The sequence below is a fragment of the Scyliorhinus canicula genome, chromosome 22, assembly GCF_902713615.1.
Source record: "Scyliorhinus canicula chromosome 22, sScyCan1.1, whole genome shotgun sequence".
Lineage (NCBI taxonomy): Eukaryota > Metazoa > Chordata > Chondrichthyes > Carcharhiniformes > Scyliorhinidae > Scyliorhinus > Scyliorhinus canicula.
In genome coordinates, this window is record NC_052167.1 from 1553690 (window position 1) to 1572996 (window position 19307).

Below are 19307 nucleotides of genomic sequence, written 5' to 3' on the forward strand. Positions count from 1 at the left end.
AAAGGGGGAGAATTCTGTCCTGGCCGACCGAGGTTGAAATTGGAAATAGAAAGACAATGCCCAGAGTGGTAGATGGAAGAAATCTCTCCCGGAACGTTTTGAGTATTCAAAAACAAAGCAGGGAAAAATAATGCAATGCATATTTAAATAACTGACAACGAGATTGTCAAACATCAGCCTAACCCTCACCCAGGTAATCCCTGGCATCAACTGTTTTTTTATTGTCGTGTTTATTCTAACACCATGTGGGTTGATTTCATTTTAAGAGTCTCACGGAGAGAGATTCAACTGGATCCGAATTGTTGCTCCAGAAGATCTTTGGTGCATCCCGAGTAAGAAATAATTCGGCAGCTTTTATTGTTTGGACCAGTTTGTATCCCGCCCGCCCACCCATCTCCCACCACCACTTTATGCCTTTCGAGGCCGCTTGCTTCCTGTGTTTTCCTGTGTTTTCACTGTGGTTTCAGCCACTTTCTTAATCCAAGAGACAAATTTGGAGACTTTCGAGTAAACGCCGGGAGAGTCCTTTCTTCCACATCCGTAGCCCCATGAGGTGATCCCTAAAATGACCCAGCGCCCTCCGGTGCGTTGGCACATTAGAGGCCCTCCGCTGTCGCCCTGGCAACTATCTACCCGCTTGTGCTCCGACAGATTGCCCGCGCAAATCATGCGGGCAGTAAACTTGCCCACGTAACGGTTTTCACAGATCCTCCGTGGCAGTAAAGGTACAGCGCCTTGCAGTAGAGTTCTTGAGTAGGATTTTCCTGAAAAAGTGGGTCACAACAACAATTGGTCATTGCATTGCACTAGAGTGGCCGGTGTTGGCCATTTTGTTTCAATGTTTTAAGATGGAGCTTGCTACTGGCAAAGTTGACAACATTGTTTTGTTTTTAAAATTCAACCCATCGAGTCTGCACGTATCTTCAGAATGATGGTTCTATCTAGGCCCACCCACCCTCTCTATCTCCGAAAACCCCCTAACCTGCACACTGAGGGGCAATTTAGCATGGTCAATCCACCTAACCTGCACATTTTTGGACCGCGGGAGGAAACTGGAGCACCCGGAGGAAACCCACGCAGACAAGGGCAGAACGTGCAGACTCCACACAGTCACCCAATTCCGGAATTGAACCTGGGTCCCTGGTGCTGTGAGGCAGCGGTGCTAACCACTGTGCCGCCGTGCCACACAGAGGGAAACAAAGGGCAGCACGGTAGCGCAGTGGTTAGCACTGCTGCCTACGGCGCTGAGGACCCGGGTTCAAATCCCGGCCCTGGGTCACTGTCCGTGTGGCGTTTGCACATTCTCCCCATGTCTGCGTGGGTTTCACCCCCACAACCTAAAGATTTGCGGGGTAGGTGGATTGGCCACGCTACATTTCCCCTTAATTGGAAAAAAAAATTGGGTACTCTAAATGTATTTTTTAAAAAACAAAGGGAAACAAATAAATTATCGCATCCCAATTCCCTGCTCAATTGTTTGCGGGAGATTTTGCTACGTATGACTCTCAAATGAGTTTGAGCGAAACTTGAACCTCAACGTTGGAAAAACAGGACAGATTTTGTTTCCTGATTGTCCCCAAAGTGGAAGCTCTGGACCAAGATCCTCACTAATAAACGGAACAAAGAATTAAGAAGCCTAGTCTCTCAGCGAATGATTTGAATTTGGAACTAGTCACCAGAGGCCATTGTCCAGGTGAAACACCTGCAGGGAAGCGAGATAAAGACTTGATGGAGAAATGAACAGAATGATATCTTGATGGAGTTCAATGAAAGGAGGCTTGTATGGGGCACACGCTTCAGCATTGACCAGTTTTTGCCATGGATCCAGTGTATTGCTACAAATTGCAGGGGTTGAAAAAATAAGAAAATAAATGAAGAACAGGAGCAGAAGTAGGCCATTCAGCCCCTCGGGCCTGCTTCACCATTTAGTACTATTGATTATGGCCATAACTCCACTTCCCTCCCTCTCACCCTGTGACCCTGGACTCCCTTGCAGATCAAAGGTCAGTCAATCGGCTTACCTGTATCTCCCCAACCAGTGATATAGCAGGTTTGCCTGTTTATTCTGAGCTTCTCCTTCTTGCCTGGTAAACAGACTGGAGTGGTATATTGATTAAACGTCACGCAATGTCCTTCTTTGCCCTTCATTCTGACCAGCGCTATGTCATTATCATTGCTGTCCAACTTGTAGTTCTTGTGCGTGACGATCTTTTCAACGGGAATCTCTCGCTCGTACTCATCCTCCACAGCGGTGTGGTAGTCTCCGACCCGAATAAAGTAATGTCGAGTGTCGTTACCAAACCTGAAAAGTTCAACAGCTCGGTAAACACACAGACCTGTTTTTTTTTTCAATTGAAGGTTTTTAAATGGGTGGTTTCTCCTGCTTTCCATTTCATGTGCTCCATTTCCAAGGAGTCCTGGGCTACCCTGAGTGGCTTAGTAAGTGGTGACCTTATCTGCGTGTCAGGCCACTGCAGATTAAAGGCCTACGCAGAGGAAGTGAGCGTAACAATTTGAGCGAATGTTCCAGTGCCGTGCTGAGGCAGCTCTGCACTATTGCAACTGATGCCTTTGAGATGAAATGTTAGCCTGACGTCAACAACCCCCCCCCCCCCCCCCCCCGCCCTTTTATAAAGACAAGGAGAGGTCTCCTGCTATCCTAACCAATATTTATCATTCAACAAACACGATAAGCTGGTCATTATCACATTGCCGTCAGTGGTAGGGTTGCCAAATCTGGTTGGAGGTATTTCTGGAAATTCTAACACAGGGTCTGTCTCCTCCAATTCTCTCCCCAGGGTCTTGCCATTGGCTACCTAATGCATCTAACTGTGTGCCATCACACTTCCCCGCCCCAATGACCAAGCGATCAGACTCTTCAATATTCAAATCAATTATATGTGATGAGCGAACATGCCTTCTATTTACATAACCCAGAAATGAAAGCTTTAAAACAAAAGGAAAATATTACTTCCTTTAATGCGCCTATCATTTTTTCCACCTAAATGTTGCTTGCAGCAGTGTCCTGGAATTAATCTTGAATTCCTGGACACTCCCGGGCAATCCTGGAGAGTTGGCAACTGTAGTCCGTTGGTGCTTGCTGTGCAGAAGTAGACTGTCGCACTTCTTTATTGTGACAGCACTTAAAAAGTACTTTATTGCTTTGGGCCACCCTGGGGGTAATCTTAGGTTCTATATAAATGCAAGTCTTTCTTTCTACGAGTAGCTGTTCTTCCATTTTGTTCCCACTTCCGTTCCCCGGTGCGGAGAGTTTGATAAAGGCTGCTGTCCGTCAGCACAGGAAGGTGGGCAAAAGGAGGGATCAGTCTGCAATCAGGCACAGGAAACAACATTAGGAAATAAGAGCTGATTTTATTGTAAACTCCCAGCTTCCATGGCAGACCGCCTGGTGCTCACAGGATTGTGCAGTGCGTGTATTCCACCCAAGGGTATCAAGGAGGGTAACATGGCAGGACGTGGTGACCATCAATTCACTAGAGACACGATTGGAAGTAAACTGTGGTTTTAATAGTCTTACAACTGAGCCTGCCTGCGACCAGAGGAACTAAGAGCAGGCTCACGGCTGCAGCACTTTATACTTCCGGTAGTGGGAAGGGCCATGGGCGGAGCCAAGGGTGGAGCCCTGTACAAGCGCCTCATCTCCCCCTATGGGCAGAGCCGCGCAATGGCTCACAGACAGAGCCCACAAGGACATAATACAATGCAATGCAGTACAGTGTGAATTACAATACAGTATGAATTCACCACAGTAGCACAGTGATATTTTCACTGGACTAGTAATCCAGAGACCCAGGTGATCTGGGTTCAATCCCCACCAAGGCAGGTGGTGAGATTTGAATTCAATACAAATCTGGAATTAAGAGATGCAAATTGTTGTAAAAACCCATCTGGTTCACTAATGAAATGAAAATTGCTTATTGTCACAAGTAGGCTTCAAATGAAATTACTGTGAAAAGCCCCTAGTCGCCACATTCCGGTGCCTGTTCGGGGAGGCTGGTATGGGAATGTCCTTTAGGGAAGGAAATCTAATAATAATAATCTTTTCTTAGTGTCACAAGTAGGTTTACATGAACACTGCAATGAAGTTACTGTGAAAAGCCCCTAGTCGCCACACTCCAGCTCCTGTTCGGGTGCACAGAGGGAGAATTCAGAATGTCCAATTCACCTAACAAGCACGTCTTTCGGGACTTGTGGGAGGAAACCGGAGCACCTGGGAGCAGACACAGGAGACCATGCAGACTCGCACAGACAGTGAACTGCTGTCCTTACCTGGTCAGGCCTACATGTGACTCCAGACCCTAAGCAATGTGGTTGACTCTTAAATGCCCCTCTGAAATGGCCCAGCAGGGAAAACAGGACTGGGCAATAAATTTCCGTCTCGGCAGTGATGCCCACATCCCATGAATTTTTTAAAAAGAACAATTGTAACAACTTCTATTGACTCCAAAATATCATCTGACAGAACTATTTGAAGAATTTTCTCCCGTTACTGCAATGTCTTAGTATTAAAAATAATTCTCATTCTTGTTTTGAAATCGCTCCCTGGCCTCAACCCTTCCCTGTCTCCGTAAACCCCACCATCCCCGACAGCCCTCCAATTGTCTTTGCTCTGCCATCGAGGACCTAGGTGTTAGGCCCCGGAATTCACTTCCCGGCGTTCACTGTCTCGCCATCTTTTTTTTTCTCATAAATTTAGTGTGCCGAAATCCCGGCGAAATGATAACGCCGGCGTCAAAACCGTCGCGAGCAACACTGGCATCAACGGGCCTGCAGGCCCAGCCATTCACCCCTCCATAGGGGGCTAGAACGGCGCTGGAGTGCTGTCCGCTGCTCCGGCAGCAAAAGCCAGTGTGGAGGAACATAGCCCCCCCCCCCCGGCGCGGGTCAGTGCATGTGCGCCACGGCCGGCGTGGGACCACGCAGGTGCACCACGGCCATCCCCGCGCCGGCCCACGGGCAACATAGCGGAGCGCTACAGGGGCCCGGCCCGGTGGAACATAGGCCCCCCCAGGAATGAGCCCGCCCGCCGATCGGTTGCCCACCGATCATGGGCCTGGCCACCGTGGAGGCCCCCCCACCAGGACGCCCCCCCCCCCCCCCCCCCCCCCCCCCCCACCAGGACGCCCCCCCCCCCCCCCCCACCAGGACAGCCAGAACAGCAAGGTCCCGCCGGGTAGGACCATACGTAAACGAAGCCGGCGGGATTTGGTGGGCATTCGGTCCTTTGAGCGCGGAGAATCGCCGGGGGGGTGGGGGGGGATCGGAGAATCCTGGCCTGTGTCTTTTGGGACTTGTGAGAGGAAACTGGAGGAATCCCACGTAGAGAGTGACCCAAGCCGGGAATCAAACCTGAGACCCTGGAGCTGTGAAGCAACGGTGCTAACCATTGTGCTACCGTGCTGCTTCTCCCGGCATCCGGGAGTCATGGCCGTGTCTGAGAGTCCTTGCCAGGGCGCTGTTTAGTATTGGTTCACACAAACGTGGATCAGGCGTGATGGCACATCTGGGGGTCCCACCGGCCTTTAGAGACCCCAAGACGTCAGGGATGGGAGGGTGGTACACTGGCACTCCCGGGCACCTTGGCACTGCCAGGGTGCACAGGTGGCAGTGACAGGGTGCCTGGATGTCAGGTTGACAGTACCAGGGGTCGGGGCGGCGGCGTCTTGCCCACTGGAGGAGGGTGAAGAGGGGTTCCAGGGGTGGGCAGGGGGGTAGTCGATAAAGCAGGGGAGGGCCTGAAAGAGAGGGGGGGGGGGGCAGATCGGGGCTGCTGGTCAAAATAGGGCCCTAATCTGCGAGGCCGTTCCTACTGACGTGCTCAGCTCGCCGGCAGGGAAGCAACTCCCCCAGGCCAAAAAAAGGCAAAGCGCCGTTGAATGGCGGGGTGAATGACGGAGATGCAACCACCGGGAATCACCCCACCAAACGCACCCAAAAGTGGTCTTTAACATTCGTCCGCTGACCCACACCCAAGGAATTGATTTATATAAACCTTTCATGACCTGCAGATGCTCCAAACGGCTTTCTGTCCAATGAGGTATTTATTTGTGTCGGTGCTGTAACGTGGAGAATGCCACAGCCAATTGCAAGTTTCCACAAGAGTAATGTGGTCATGACCAGCTAATCTGTTCTTTGTGACGCTGATTGAGGGGAAAACATCAGCTTGAACAGCAGCGAAAACTCTTATTCCCCATCTCCGGCACGGCGCCCCTCGTTCACCCAGGGCGGCAGGGGAATGAAACTATCTCATCCGAGAGGCAGCAGCTCCGGCACTGGGGTAGCATATTCAGGTCACCGCCACAGCCTTTGGACTCGGTGGCATGACTGTGATCCAACGAGCCACGGCTGAGACTTAGGGGAGACCAGCCTTCGGGCAGACAAGTTACGTTCCTCACGGTTGCTTCCCAACTTTAAGGCTGGGGAATACCACTCAGGTGCAAAAACAAATATTAAACCTTGCCCACGCTAGCAAATCTAAATGAGATGAGGAAACAGGACCAAAGGTACTTTCTGAATGAGGACAAAGGGTTATTCTTTCTCCTTCACCAACCTCTTGAAGCAGTGAGCTGCAGTCAGAACCCAGCAGTTATTGATCAACGTGGCACCGCAAAGCAGCCGGCTCTCTCGGGAGAAGGTCTTCAGCCTCAGTGAGACTTGCCATGGCCACCCACCTCTGGAAACACAGGTCAGAAATCTCTTTACTGCAAAAACACCGACATGACAAGGGTTGACCAAAACAGAGAAAAGGGCAACCTACACATTTTGTTTGGTCGATGAGGGGAGCTGCTTAGGAGGAGCCCAGGTGCCGGAGAGGCGGTGGCGTAGTGGTATTCTCGCTGGATTAGTAATCCAGGGACCCCAGGGTATCGTGCTGGGGACCCAGGTTCCAATCCCGCCGCGGCGGAGGGTGAAATTTAAATTCAATAAAAACCTGGAATTAAATGATGACCGCGAAGCCATGGCCGTAAAAACCCGTCTGGCTTACGAATGGGGAAGGAAATCTGCCGTCCTTACCTGGTCTGGCCTACATGTGACTCCAGACCCACAGAAATTTGGTTGACTCTTAACTGCCCAATGAGTTCAAGGGACATCAGGGATCGGCAACAAGTGATGCCCACATCCCGGGAATGAATAGTAACTAAAATGTCATGTATGTTTTTCCCCATTATTTTTTATTTTTTTTCTAAAATTTAGAGTACCCAATTATTTTTTCCAATTAAGGGGCGATTTAGCGTGGCCAATCCACCTACTCTGCACATCTTTGGGTTGTGGGGGTGAAACCCACGCAAACACGGGGAGGATGTGTAAACTCCACACGGACAGTGACCCAGAGCCGGGATCGAACCTGGGACCTCAGCGCCGTGAGTCAGCAGTGCTAACCCACTGCGCCACCGTGCTGCCCTGTTTTTCCCCATTATAAAGGGATCCTTGGTTTCATAAATGGAAGCATAGGGTGGGATTTTCCAGCCCAGTTGCCAATCCGGCACGTGTTTTCCAGTGGCAGAGGTGGCTCACCATCGGCCCCAGGCAGGATCTTTTGACAGTGTCTAAAGCGTTTTGCGTGGCCCACCCCTGGCTTGCCACCTGTGGATCTATCACAGGAGAGAGGGGGGAGGTTACCTCCAGCGGGACTGAAAAATCCCACCGGCGGTAAGGGCTGGAAAATCCCGCCCATGGAGCACAAAATAACGGAAGCTAGGCTAAACCTTCATGAAGCGCTGGTTAGGCCTCAGCTGTCCAGATCTGAGCGCCTCACTTTCAGAAGTGTGTCACGGCTATGGACGGAGTGGGGAGATTCACTAGAACGGGAGCAGGGGTGAACGATTTCAGTATTTGGAGAGGCTGGGACTGTCGTTCACCTCTGGGAAGAGAAGGTGAAGGAGAGATTTAATGAGGAACTGGGGGAGGAGATCGATGAGGACACGTGGGCCTTGGGAAGAGTAAATTCTTCCTCCTCTTGTGCCAGGCTTAGCCTGATACAATTTAAGGTACTGTACGGGGCGCATATGACCGGGGCAAGGCTGAGCCGGTTCTTTGGGAGTGAGGATAGGTGTGTGAGATGTTCGGGGGGGGGTCCTGCAAACCATACCCACATGTTCTGGGCATGCCCAGCGTTAGAGGAGTTCTGGAGGGGTGTAGCAAGGACGGTGTCAAGGGTGGTGAACTCCAGGGTTAAGCCAAGCTGGGGGCTCGCAATATTTGGGGTGTCAGATGAGCCGGGAGTGCAGGAGGCGAAAGAGGCCGGTATTCTGGCCTTTGCTTCCCTGGTAGCCCGGCGAAGGATTCTGCTTCAGTGGAATGATGCGAGACCCCCAAGCGTGGAATCCTGGATTAATGACATGGCGGGGTTTATTAAATTGGAGAGGATGAAATTTGCCTTAAGGGGATCTGTGCAGGGGTTCTTCAGGCGGTGGCCAATTAAGGGGCAATTTGACGTGACCAATCCACCTACCCTGCACATCTTTGGGTTGTGGGGGCGAAACCCACGCAGACACGGGGAGAATGTGCAAACTCCACACGGACAGTGACCCGGAGCCGGGATCGAACCCAGGTCCTCAGCGCCATAGGCATTAGTGCTAACCACTGAGCCACACTGCCGCCCAGGCAATGAGATCTAAAAAGCACGTCACAAATAGTAGTTCTATCCATTTAAACCAGTTCCAATATCCATTTTTACAGGGTAAATTTAAGTATGCCCTGAATGTGGTTTTCTGTTATTTCATATAAACCATTTTCCAGGGCAAACATGTTCTTTACATGTTCTGTAGTTGAAAACTCATGTCTTTTCACACTCATCTTCCACAGATACAGTTGTGAACATGCAAAGACACATGACACAGTGGATAGCCTCCTGTATCCATGAGATACAAATGAGCCCTCCGGATAACACTGAATGTGTTCACATCTGAATTTCATCAATCTTGAGTGACTACCATTCAGGAGGCTCCAATGTGTGCATCAAACCTCTTCCTAATTAAACTTGGAAACTACAAATGCATACAGATGGGGAACACTCTCTAAGCCTCCCTCCCACCTCATTATTGAAAGAAATTTCTTTACTGTCACAAGTAGGCTTACATTAACACTGCAATGAAGTTACTGTGACAAACCCCGAGTCGCCACATTCCGGCACCTGTTCGGATACACAGAGGGAGAATTCAGAATGTCCAAATTACCTAACAGCATGTCTTTCGGGACTTGTGGGAGGAAATCGGAGCACCCGGAGGAAACCCACGCAGACACGGGGAGAACGTGCAGACTCCGCACAGACAGTGAGCCAAGCTGGGAATCGAATCTGGGACCCTGGAGTTGTGAAGCAACAGTGCTACCCATTGTGCTACCGTGCTGCCCATCTATTGAACATGATGCGGGTAGGTAGTGAAGAGTAATGGTTGTGGTTTATGAAACAGAGGCCAGCCAATATACCGGTATCTTCCTGTTCTTTCAGTTTGCCAGCTCACACTCCAGATTTTTTGTGAGGAAAGGTCTATGCTCTATCTCTTATCTCCTCTCACTAACCGATTGAAATTAGGAACTTTAGTCAATTGGGAATTGGAACTGGGATGCTCTGTGGCTCTTGATGCTCAAGAGCAAAACAGCTTTTGGGAGGGTGAATATTTGGATGGGCAGGAATATGTGAAGGTGATCCCAAGGAAATGGGATCAATCGTTCGAATACCTTGATGGAAATAACAGAAGAAAGCTTGGAATGCCAAAAGGTAATTAGATCCATCAAGACAGCACCTTACAGTCCATCAACAGTTATTAGCATTATGTGTTCCTCGAAGCCCAAAGAACCCTATAATCTCTTCCTAACTCTCATGTGAATCAACCTCATCTATTAATTATTCTATTAACCCAAACCCCTTTCTCCACATAAGGCTGATCCTCATTCATTTCCAAACACATCAACAGACCCAGAATTAACAACTTTCTTCGAGTGATCTAGCGGGTAAATCTTTGCAATTATTAATTTGCCCAGAGTAAAGTCAGACTTAGGCATACATGTGCTTTTAGACTCAGCTGACTATCAGATGACCATTGCCCGTTTCCTGATGGACAGAAAAATGTTGATTAAAATACCGTTTTCAGTTCCTACCTGATTGATTTATTCCCACCAATAATTCGCTTTCTACGACGATTCATTAAACGCTGGCCACACACTGAAGGTAACAAACCTAAACATCCAAACAAAACTGATCAACGTTTAAACGAAGATTCATCAGCGTCAAATCTCCACCTAAGTCAATCGTGTGACGACTGAAATATCGTTACCAGGAAATGCCGAAGGACACATCTTAAATAAGGGTTCACAGTGGGATCGGAATCTTCCCTGCGTCAAACAACGTTTTTGAAGGGATAGGTCTAATTCAGAGTCATGTAGCTTATCATGCTTTGTCTATAATTATGGGATAACATTTCACCAATCAATTAACGTGTAGTTTGAAACAAAATATCACTGGAAACAAGGGGCACAAATTGGTCACCCAGGCCACCAAACGCTCTCCTTTGATATAATGTGTCATCCCTATCACCTCCAGGTCCCTTCATAAGGAGATACTCATCCAGTTCCTTTCCAAAATGTGTTAATTAAAATGCTATGAACTTCTCCTTCAAGTTACTTCCTTGGTTCTCTCCTGTGTCTGGTGGCACATGAAGCATTTGCCTGTTTCCCCGGCGATTTATTCCTGGAGCAGGAATAAAAACAGGACATGCTGGGAAAACTCAGCAGGTCAGGCAGCGTCTGCGGAGCGAGAAACAGAGTAAATGGTTCGAGTCCGTACGACTCTTCCTCAGGGCCTCGAAACGCTAACCCTGTTTCTCTCTCCACAGACGCTGTCCGACCCGCTGGGCTTTTCCAGCATTTTTTGTTATTATTTCTGATTTCCAGCATCCGCAGTGATTCGTTTTTATTCCTGGGACTGGTCGCTTGCTTGTCACCAGAGTCGACAGTTCGAGGGGCGCCGCTCTGCACTGGTATAGCTGACCAGCCACATGGACACTGGAAGGATTGACGGATTGATAATCTACCTGTTTGGCTGTGGTGTGAACGCACCTCGCTTGACCGTCAGGTCCTGGGGGTAGGGTTCAAACCGGGAGCGTCCGGCTCAGAGGTAGGGACACCCCCGCACTGCGACACAACACCTTCCGACAAAAAAACCCAATTTCTTCCGAATATCAATCCTGCTTGAGGATTGTTAGTTCCTGAATAATTTATGCAAAGGCTGGCCAGGCTGGGGAATATTTGAATGAAAGATTATAAAAACATTTCTTTCTTTCCCAAATGAAGGAAGTAAGTTGGATTCTCCTGGCCAAATTTTGTGAAATTGAGGCTAAAAGAAGGAGTGATATGAAAGGTCGGGCAGCATCTAAAAAGAAACAAGGCAGAATCCTTTTTACTACAGGTATAACATAGTTGATAATTTATTTTGATGACAATAACTTGTACACCAGGGCCTGGATTTGTGATAAGCATGTTGACTGAGGTTTGGCACGCCTTCTCGCCAGAGGACATTCTGATCCGCCAATGGCGTGTACCCAGCACTGGAGGGTGCAGGTCACGCAAAGCCCCGTAGATATGGAAGCATACATAGAAAATAGGAGCCTGGAGAAGTCCATTCGGCCCTTCAAGCCTGCTCCGCCATCCATTACAATCATGGTTGATCATCAAGCTCAATACCCTGATCCCTTCTTTCCCTCTCCCAATCCCTTGATCCCTTTCACTCCGTGGGCAGGACTGGAAGATCCTATCTTGGCCAATGGCGGGCGGCCTCCCCACGGGAAAATATGCCGTGGCGGGGGAGGGAAATGATGGAAAATCCCACCCATAATGTTCACCGTTACACTGGGGCAAATTGGACAGGAACTTCCCGCGATCATTCTGGACAAGAATGTCCAATTGGGAGCTTATCCCGCTCGCCCATCAGTGTTAATCAGTACTCACTGCCGCTGCTAAGCTCCTCGAGTGGATCTTCCTTGTAATCACAGATGACACCCGCATCCTCACTGTGCCAGCAGTTATGGATTCCGAAGGCGGATGTGCCGCACTCATCCAGTGAATTCTCATGCCCGGTACATCTCACATTGTCCAGGTGGATAGCTCCATGACCCTCCCCAAAATAGGCCATTGTTCTTGCTTTGGATTGGCCACTGCAAGGGAAAGAGTCTTTCATTGTCAGTCTGATTCCCGTTTTGCCATTGCCTCAGAATTGGGGCAGGAAATTGACTTTGGCCATTATATTTACCAACACCCCAAACATACAGTAAGGGTGATTTGATCCAAATGTTTAGCATGGTGAACAGTGGGGTGAAGTAGAAAGAAGATGTCACCTGGAGAGAGCTGGAATCTCACGTTCGGCTGTTACAGCTTAAGCAGAAACTCTGGATGATCGCGAACAAGGGAATATAGACATCAAATAAAACGCAAGGAACTTTCCTTCCTATCCGTACTGTGGGAATGCATCTAAACCACATGGATCCCAACAGAAGGAGGCCATTAGGCCCATCAAGTCTGCACCGAGCCTCTGAAAGAGAATCCAACCCCACTCCCCCACCCTAACCCCATAACACCACCTAACCGGCACATCCCTGGACACTATGGGGCAATTATCTTATCACGGCCAATCTACCTAACCTGCACATCTTTGGACTATGGGAGGAAACCGGAGCACCCGGAGGAAACCCACGCAGAGACGGGAGAACGTGCACACAGGCAGTGACCCAAGACTGGAACTGAACCCGGGTCCCTGGCCCCGTGAGGCCGCAGTGCTAGCCACTGTGCCACCGTGCTGCCCATGGACTGTAATGGTCCAAGAAGGTGGCCCCCACCGCCACTTTCTCAGGAGCAATTAGGGATGGGCAACAAATGTTGGTCCAGCCAGTGATGCTGATATCCCATGAGTGAATAAAAAAACACATTTCAGGACAAAGAGCTAGAGAAACCTTATGAAGAAGGATTATGACGATCAGTTAGTGATTGAAGCAGAGTATGAGGGGTTAAGTAGAATGGGTTAAGAGATTAAGAGAATTAAGTAAATTCTCTGAAGTTTAGAATGAGAGATGATCCTGAAATATATAAAATTCTTCAAGGGCGTGAGAGTAGATGTTGAGAGGCTGTTTCCCCTGGCTGGAGGACCGACTACTAAGGAGTCATTATCCCAGGATAAGGGGTCGTATATTTTGGATTGAGATGAGGGGTGGAAGGTTATGGCCTCTCCCGTCGACGGGATCTCCCCCCCCCGCACCGCCCAAGTCAATGTGAACGGCTCGCCTCATTCTACGGCCCCGCCCCCACCATGACAGGTGGTAAGATTCCACCTGAGGAGAAATTTCTCCATTAATTCTGAATCTTTAGGATTCTCAAGTCCAGAGAGATGTGGGTGATGATAGCCAAGACTGAGATCAATAGAGTTTTGGACTCTAAAAAGGGAATTGAGGGATATGGGGATGGGGTTGGAAAATGGAGTTGAGGCCAGCCATTATTGGATGTCGAAGCAGACGCGAGGGACTGTTCGAATTATTCGTGCTCCTAGTTCTTTTGGAATAGGGCACCTACTTGAGGTTAGGGCTATGGCCCGTGTGGAGGATAAACACCAACAGTTGGGATGAGTGGCCGTATTGTAATTTCCAGATAATTCTCGGATGGGGCCTGTTGGTTTCCTGGGACCAATTGGGGTGCTTGTTTCCTGGGACCAATTGGGGTGCTTGTTTACAGCTTGGCTACTGACAGCCAGCAGAGGGAATCCTCCCCTATAGTTTCATAAACCAGGGGCTGGTTTAGCACACGGGGCTAAATCGCTGGCTTTTAAAGCAGACCAAGGCAGACCAGCAACACGGTTCGATTCCCGTACCAGCCTCCCCGAACAGGCGCCGGAATGTGGCGACTAGGGGCTTTTCACAGTAACTTCATTTGAAGCCTACTTGTGACAATAAGCGATTTTCATTTCATAGAATGGAACCTGCAAAGGACCTTCAACATTACTCTCAGTCCATCACAGATCTGAGACGTTCAGCCGAGCTTCACAAGGGGGTGGCTCCCCAGACGAGTCTTGCTCGCTCGCAAAGAACACAGAAGCCGTTGCAGAATATATTTCATGCAACTGAAATCTATTCCTTTGGGGGTCTATCCATTACAAAATGACTCTCAAATTGCTGGGGGAATAACGACAAATTAGCGTGCATGGTATTATTAGTGTAAGAAAGTTGCAATAACTTGTGGAAAGTGGTGGTGCGGCGTGAGAAGTGAATCGTCACAAATTCCAGTACCGTTATCACTGGTCCGTCATTAGCCTCCTGAAAGTATAGCTCGATGTCAATCACTTTTTTTATAACTTTAGAGTACCCAATTGATTTTTTCCAATTAAGGGGCAATTTAGCAAGGCCAATCCACCTACCCTGCACATCTTTGGGTTGTGGGGGTGAAACTCACGCAAACACGGGGAGAATGTGCAAACTCCACACAGAGAGTGACCCAGAGCCGGGATCGAACTTGGGACCTCTGCACCGTGAGGCTGCAGGGTTAACACTGCGCCACCGTGCTGCCCTACGCTGTCCATCTCCCCATTAGTTTCAAGGAATTGTTGTGCAAATACAAACGAGTCTCGCCAGAGACATTTCGGTCGCTTATTTCATGTCACAAGTACCCAGTCAAAGGGGGCAGCACGGCAGCGCAGTGGGTTAGCCCTGCTGCCTCATGCCGCCAAGGTCCCAGGTTCGATCCCGGCCCTGGGTCACTGCCCATGTGGAGCTTTCACATTCTCTTTTTTTTAATTTTTATAAATTTAGAGTACCCAATTCATTTTTCCAATTAAGGGGCAATTTAGCGTGGCCAATCCACCTAGCCTGCACATCTTTGGGTTGTGGGGGTGAAACCCACGCAGACACGGGGAGAATGTGCAAACTCCACACGGACAGTGACCCAGAGCCGGGATCGAACCTGGGACCTCGGCGCCGTGAGGCAGCAGCGCTAACCCACTGCGCCACCGTGCTGCCGGAGTTTGCACATTCTCCCCGTGTTTGCGTGGGTTTCACCCCCACAACTCAAAGATGTGCAGGGTAGGTGGATTGGCCATGCTAAATTGCCCCTTAATTGGAAAAAAATGAATTGGGTACTCTAAATTTATAAAAAGAAGAAAAATAAATAAATAAATAAATACCTGGTCAATTATTTGACTTGTGGTCTTATAAGTGAGACTTGGCCTTGAAGGCCAAAAAAGGGAATGACTGATGTTGTGGGGTCTCACTCCTACAGATAGTCAATTCTTAATGGAGGTTATTAAAAATGTAACTCAAATGATTTTTTCTTACTTTTCCTTTCTGTCGGTTATGCTCCCTCTCTCTTAATTCGATCTTTATTTCCCTTCTTGCATCTAATTTGATTCTAATTTATTTCAATTCCTTCTCTGATGAACCTCCATCCTTAAAGTTATAGTAGACGGAGAATTCACGGACTTCCCAGTTGTATTGTTGTTGTATTTCAAATCATTTGCAATGGTGAAAAAAAGACTCAGCTCAGGTGTGAAGATGTCCATTTGGATAATTTCTGGCTCACTGGAAGCGAAGCATAAAGGAATTCTCCTTCCAATATGTTTTTTTTAGCTTTCTGAACATTGCCATTAGTTTTATGATTTGGGTTGAAGCCTTCAGAGAGCTGATGGACTGTTGTAAGACGGCCATGCCCCCTGACTCACCTGTAACCCAACTGCCTGCAGACGACTCGCGCGTCCCGGTCTGTCCATCCATCATCGCAGACGCTTCCCCATTCCCCATTGAGGTATACCTCCACACGTCCCTCTTTGCTGTCCTCTCCATCCACAAGCCGGATAGCTGCTCCTGTAAACGCAGCACAACCAGTCACAGGGGAAGCGCTGCTGTGAGACACAAGAGAAAACCCCACCCACCAGTTCAGAGAAACCCCAGATTCAGAGTTCTTTTTTTATTTAAATAATTTTTATTGAAAAATTTTGAATTTATACAACAACCTCAAACCATACTAAAATACCAACAATAATGACAACAATCATGAACCTTCCCCCCTCCTCAATGAACAACCCAACGTATTAACAACAACTTAAATTAAGACAATGTTAAGTTACATAACCGTAGCGAAAAAATAAATAAATTAGAAACTATAATAAGGAGCACCCACCACCCCCCCCCCACCCCCCCCCCCCCCCCCCCCCCCTCTGGTTGCTGCTGCTATTGACCAAGATACCTATCTTTGAGCCAGGAAGTCCAGAAAAGGCTGCCACCGTTTATAGAACCCTTGTACTGATCCTCTCAGGGCAAATTTGACCCTTTCCAACTTTATAAATCCCGCCATGTCACTGACCCAGGTCTCCACACTTGGGGGCCTCGCATCCTTCCACTGCAGCAGAATCCTTCAACGGGCTACTGGGGACGCAAAGGCCAGGACACCGGCCTCTTTCGCCTCCTGCACTCCCGGCTCCACCGCAACTTGAAAATCGCGGGTTCCCACCCTGGTTTGACCCTGGATCCAACCACCCTTGACACCGTCCCCGCCACCCCTTCCAGAATTCTTCCAGTGCTGGGCATGCTCAGAACATATGGGCATGATTCGCTGGACTCCCCGAACATCTGGTGCACCTGTCCTCACCCCCAAAGAACCTACTCATCCTAGTCCCGGACATGTGGGCCTGGTGCAGCACCTTAAATTGGATGAGACTAAGCCTCGCACATGAAGAGGAAGAGTTGACTCTCTCCAAGGCATCCGCCCAAGTCCTGTCCTCTATCTGCTCCCCAAGTTCCCACTCCCATTTAGCCTTCAGCTCCTCCACTGACGACTACTCCACCTCCTGCATTACCTTGTAGATGTCAGACACCTTCCCCTCTCCGACCCACACCCCCGAAAGCACTCTGTCCATCGTCCCCCGCGAGGGCAGCAAAGGGAATCTCTCTACCTGTCGCCTAGCAAACGCCTTTAACTGCAAGTATCTGAACATGTTCCCTTGGGGAAGCCCAAATTTATCTTCCAGTTCCCCCAGGCCCGCAAACCTCCCGCCAATAAACAGGTTCCTCAATTTACTGATGCCCACCCTTTGCCACCCCCTAAATCCCCCATCCTTGTTCCCCGGGATGAACCGATGATTGCCACCCAATGGAGCCTCCATCGAGCCCCCTGTTTCCCCCCGATGCCGTCTCCACTGTCCCCAGATTCTTAGGGTTGCCGCCACCACCGGGCTCATGGTGTACCTCTTAGGGGAGAGCGGCAACGGCGCCGTTACCATGGCACACAGGCTCGTACCTCTACATGACGCCATCTCCATACTTTTCCACGCCGCCCCTCCCCCCTCCATCACCCATTTACACGCCATTGACACATTGGCCGCCCAATAGTACCCCAAAAGGTTGGGCAGCGCCAGCCCGCCTCTATCCCTCCCTCGCTCCAGGAAAACCCTCTTCACTCTCGGAGTCTCATGTGCCCACACAAAGCTCAAGATACTGCTAGTCACTCTCCTAAAGAAGGCCCTGGGGACAGATTCAGAGTTCTTTGCGTTGCTTTTTCATAGAATATACAGTGCAGAAGGAGGCCATTCGGCCCATTGAGTCTGCACCAGCTCTTGGAAAGCGCACCCTACCCAAGGTCAACACCTCCACCCTATCCCCATAACCCAGTAACCCCACCCAACACTAAGGGCAATTTTGGACACTAAGGGCAATTTATCATGGCCAATCCACCTAACCTGCACATCTTTGGACTGTGGGAGGAAACCGGAGCACCCGGAGGAAACCCACGCACACACGGGGAGGATGTGCAGACTCCGCACAGACAGTGACCCAAGCTGGAATTGAACCTGGGACCCTGGAGCTGTGAAGCAATTGTACTATCCACAATGCTACCGTCGCGTGTGCCATCTGATCATAATTCGGGGGCATCTCTGATTTTTCATCCTCGCTCTGCCCTGTTTTGTAACCCATCCCTCCCCAAATATGTCCTGCTCTTCCTGTTCCTCACACAATCTGCCCAAAATTATGAGGGATTTTGACACGGTGAATAAGGAGAGACAACCTCCAGTGGCAGCAAGGTCAGAAACCAGAGGGACGCGGACTGAAGGTGATTGGGGAAGAACCAGAGGTGACGCACGGAGAATTTGTTTTTTTCTTTTTTTAAATAAATTTAGAGTACCCGATTATTTTTTTTCCAATTAAGGGACAATTCACCTAACTGCACATTTGTGGACTGTGGGGACGAAACCCACGCAGACACGGGGAGAATGTGCAAACTCCACACGGACAGTGACCCAGAGCCAGGATCGAACCTGGGACCTCGGCGCCGTGAGGCAGCAGTGCTAACCCACTGCGCTACCGTGCCGCCTGAGAGAATTTGTTTTTTTAAACAGGGCGAATAGTTGTGATCTGAAATGCACCGCATCTCGAAAGGCAAGTGGAAGTAGGTTCAATAGTAACTTTCAAAACGGAACCCATTGGATCACCCAACCACAGGCATGATGGGCCAGATGGCCTCTTACCTAAATTCGACTCGCTTATTTTGTTGTCCTCTTCCTGCGCACACATCACACCCACATCCTCGTGATGCGAGCAATCATGTTGGCCCCAGTTGCTCCGAGCACATGCCAGAAGATCCGGTTCGCTCCCCGTGCACACAACCTCATCCAGGAGTATGAAGCCAAGTCCCAGGCCAAATTTGGCCTCAGGGGCCAAGATCCCAGGGCCACTGGTCAATGATAAGCATAAACACCTGATGCAGCAAGAACAATCTCGAAAAGGCAGCGGGGTTTTACTATATTCAGTAATCCCACTGCTTAAAAGCCATTCTGTGCTGAAGAAAATTACTCAAATGATCCAGCACAAATGAAGCAATTTAACTGATTTTATTTCACATGATTTCAATCTACATTAATTTGAAGAGAGCAACTTTGAATTAAGAGGTCTGGACTGTAATTCCCTTAAAGACACTCCCACCATGTGTTGTTAAACAAGTCATTTATTTAAAGCTCTGTATATTTCTGAACTGTTCATGTGATCTCAGTCAGATGCTTTAGAATCAATGTGTGTTTGTGTGTGGTTGAAGCTGTTGTCAAGGGTGGGGACTATCTACATATCAAATCTCTGGACAGAATTGATACATTTTGTAAAAATGTCCTCCTTTGTGCCCTTTGCCTATGGCATTTACTTTCACCAATGGTATTTGAGTGATGCAGAGAGTGTACATATTGTGATTCACACAGGGTATCGCAATTGTGTGGGGACAGGAACCAAAAGATTTCTTCCTGCCCATCATTATGTATTATCCTTTGTAAAAGACTT

General features: G+C 49.1%; 1 protein-coding gene across 2 annotated transcripts in view; it reads right to left on the minus strand.

Annotated features, from left to right (window-relative positions):
• Positions 1 to 374: 374 nt before the first annotated feature.
• Positions 375 to 19307, minus strand: part of si:ch211-51a6.2 (neurotrypsin) — a 38083-nt gene continuing 19150 nt past the window's right edge. For both annotated transcript variants that reach the window (XM_038783099.1, XM_038783100.1), the window contains 7 exons: positions 18509 to 18714; positions 15710 to 15851; positions 11965 to 12170; positions 10120 to 10198; positions 6572 to 6694; positions 2022 to 2302; positions 375 to 764 (listed from right to left, as the gene is read on the minus strand). In XM_038783099.1, coding sequence (XP_038639027.1) covers positions 409 to 764; positions 2022 to 2302; positions 6572 to 6694; positions 10120 to 10198; positions 11965 to 12170; positions 15710 to 15851; positions 18509 to 18714 — 1393 coding nt within the window. In that variant the 3' untranslated portion in view covers positions 375 to 408. The remainder of the gene's footprint in view (positions 765 to 2021; positions 2303 to 6571; positions 6695 to 10119; positions 10199 to 11964; positions 12171 to 15709; positions 15852 to 18508; positions 18715 to 19307) is intronic.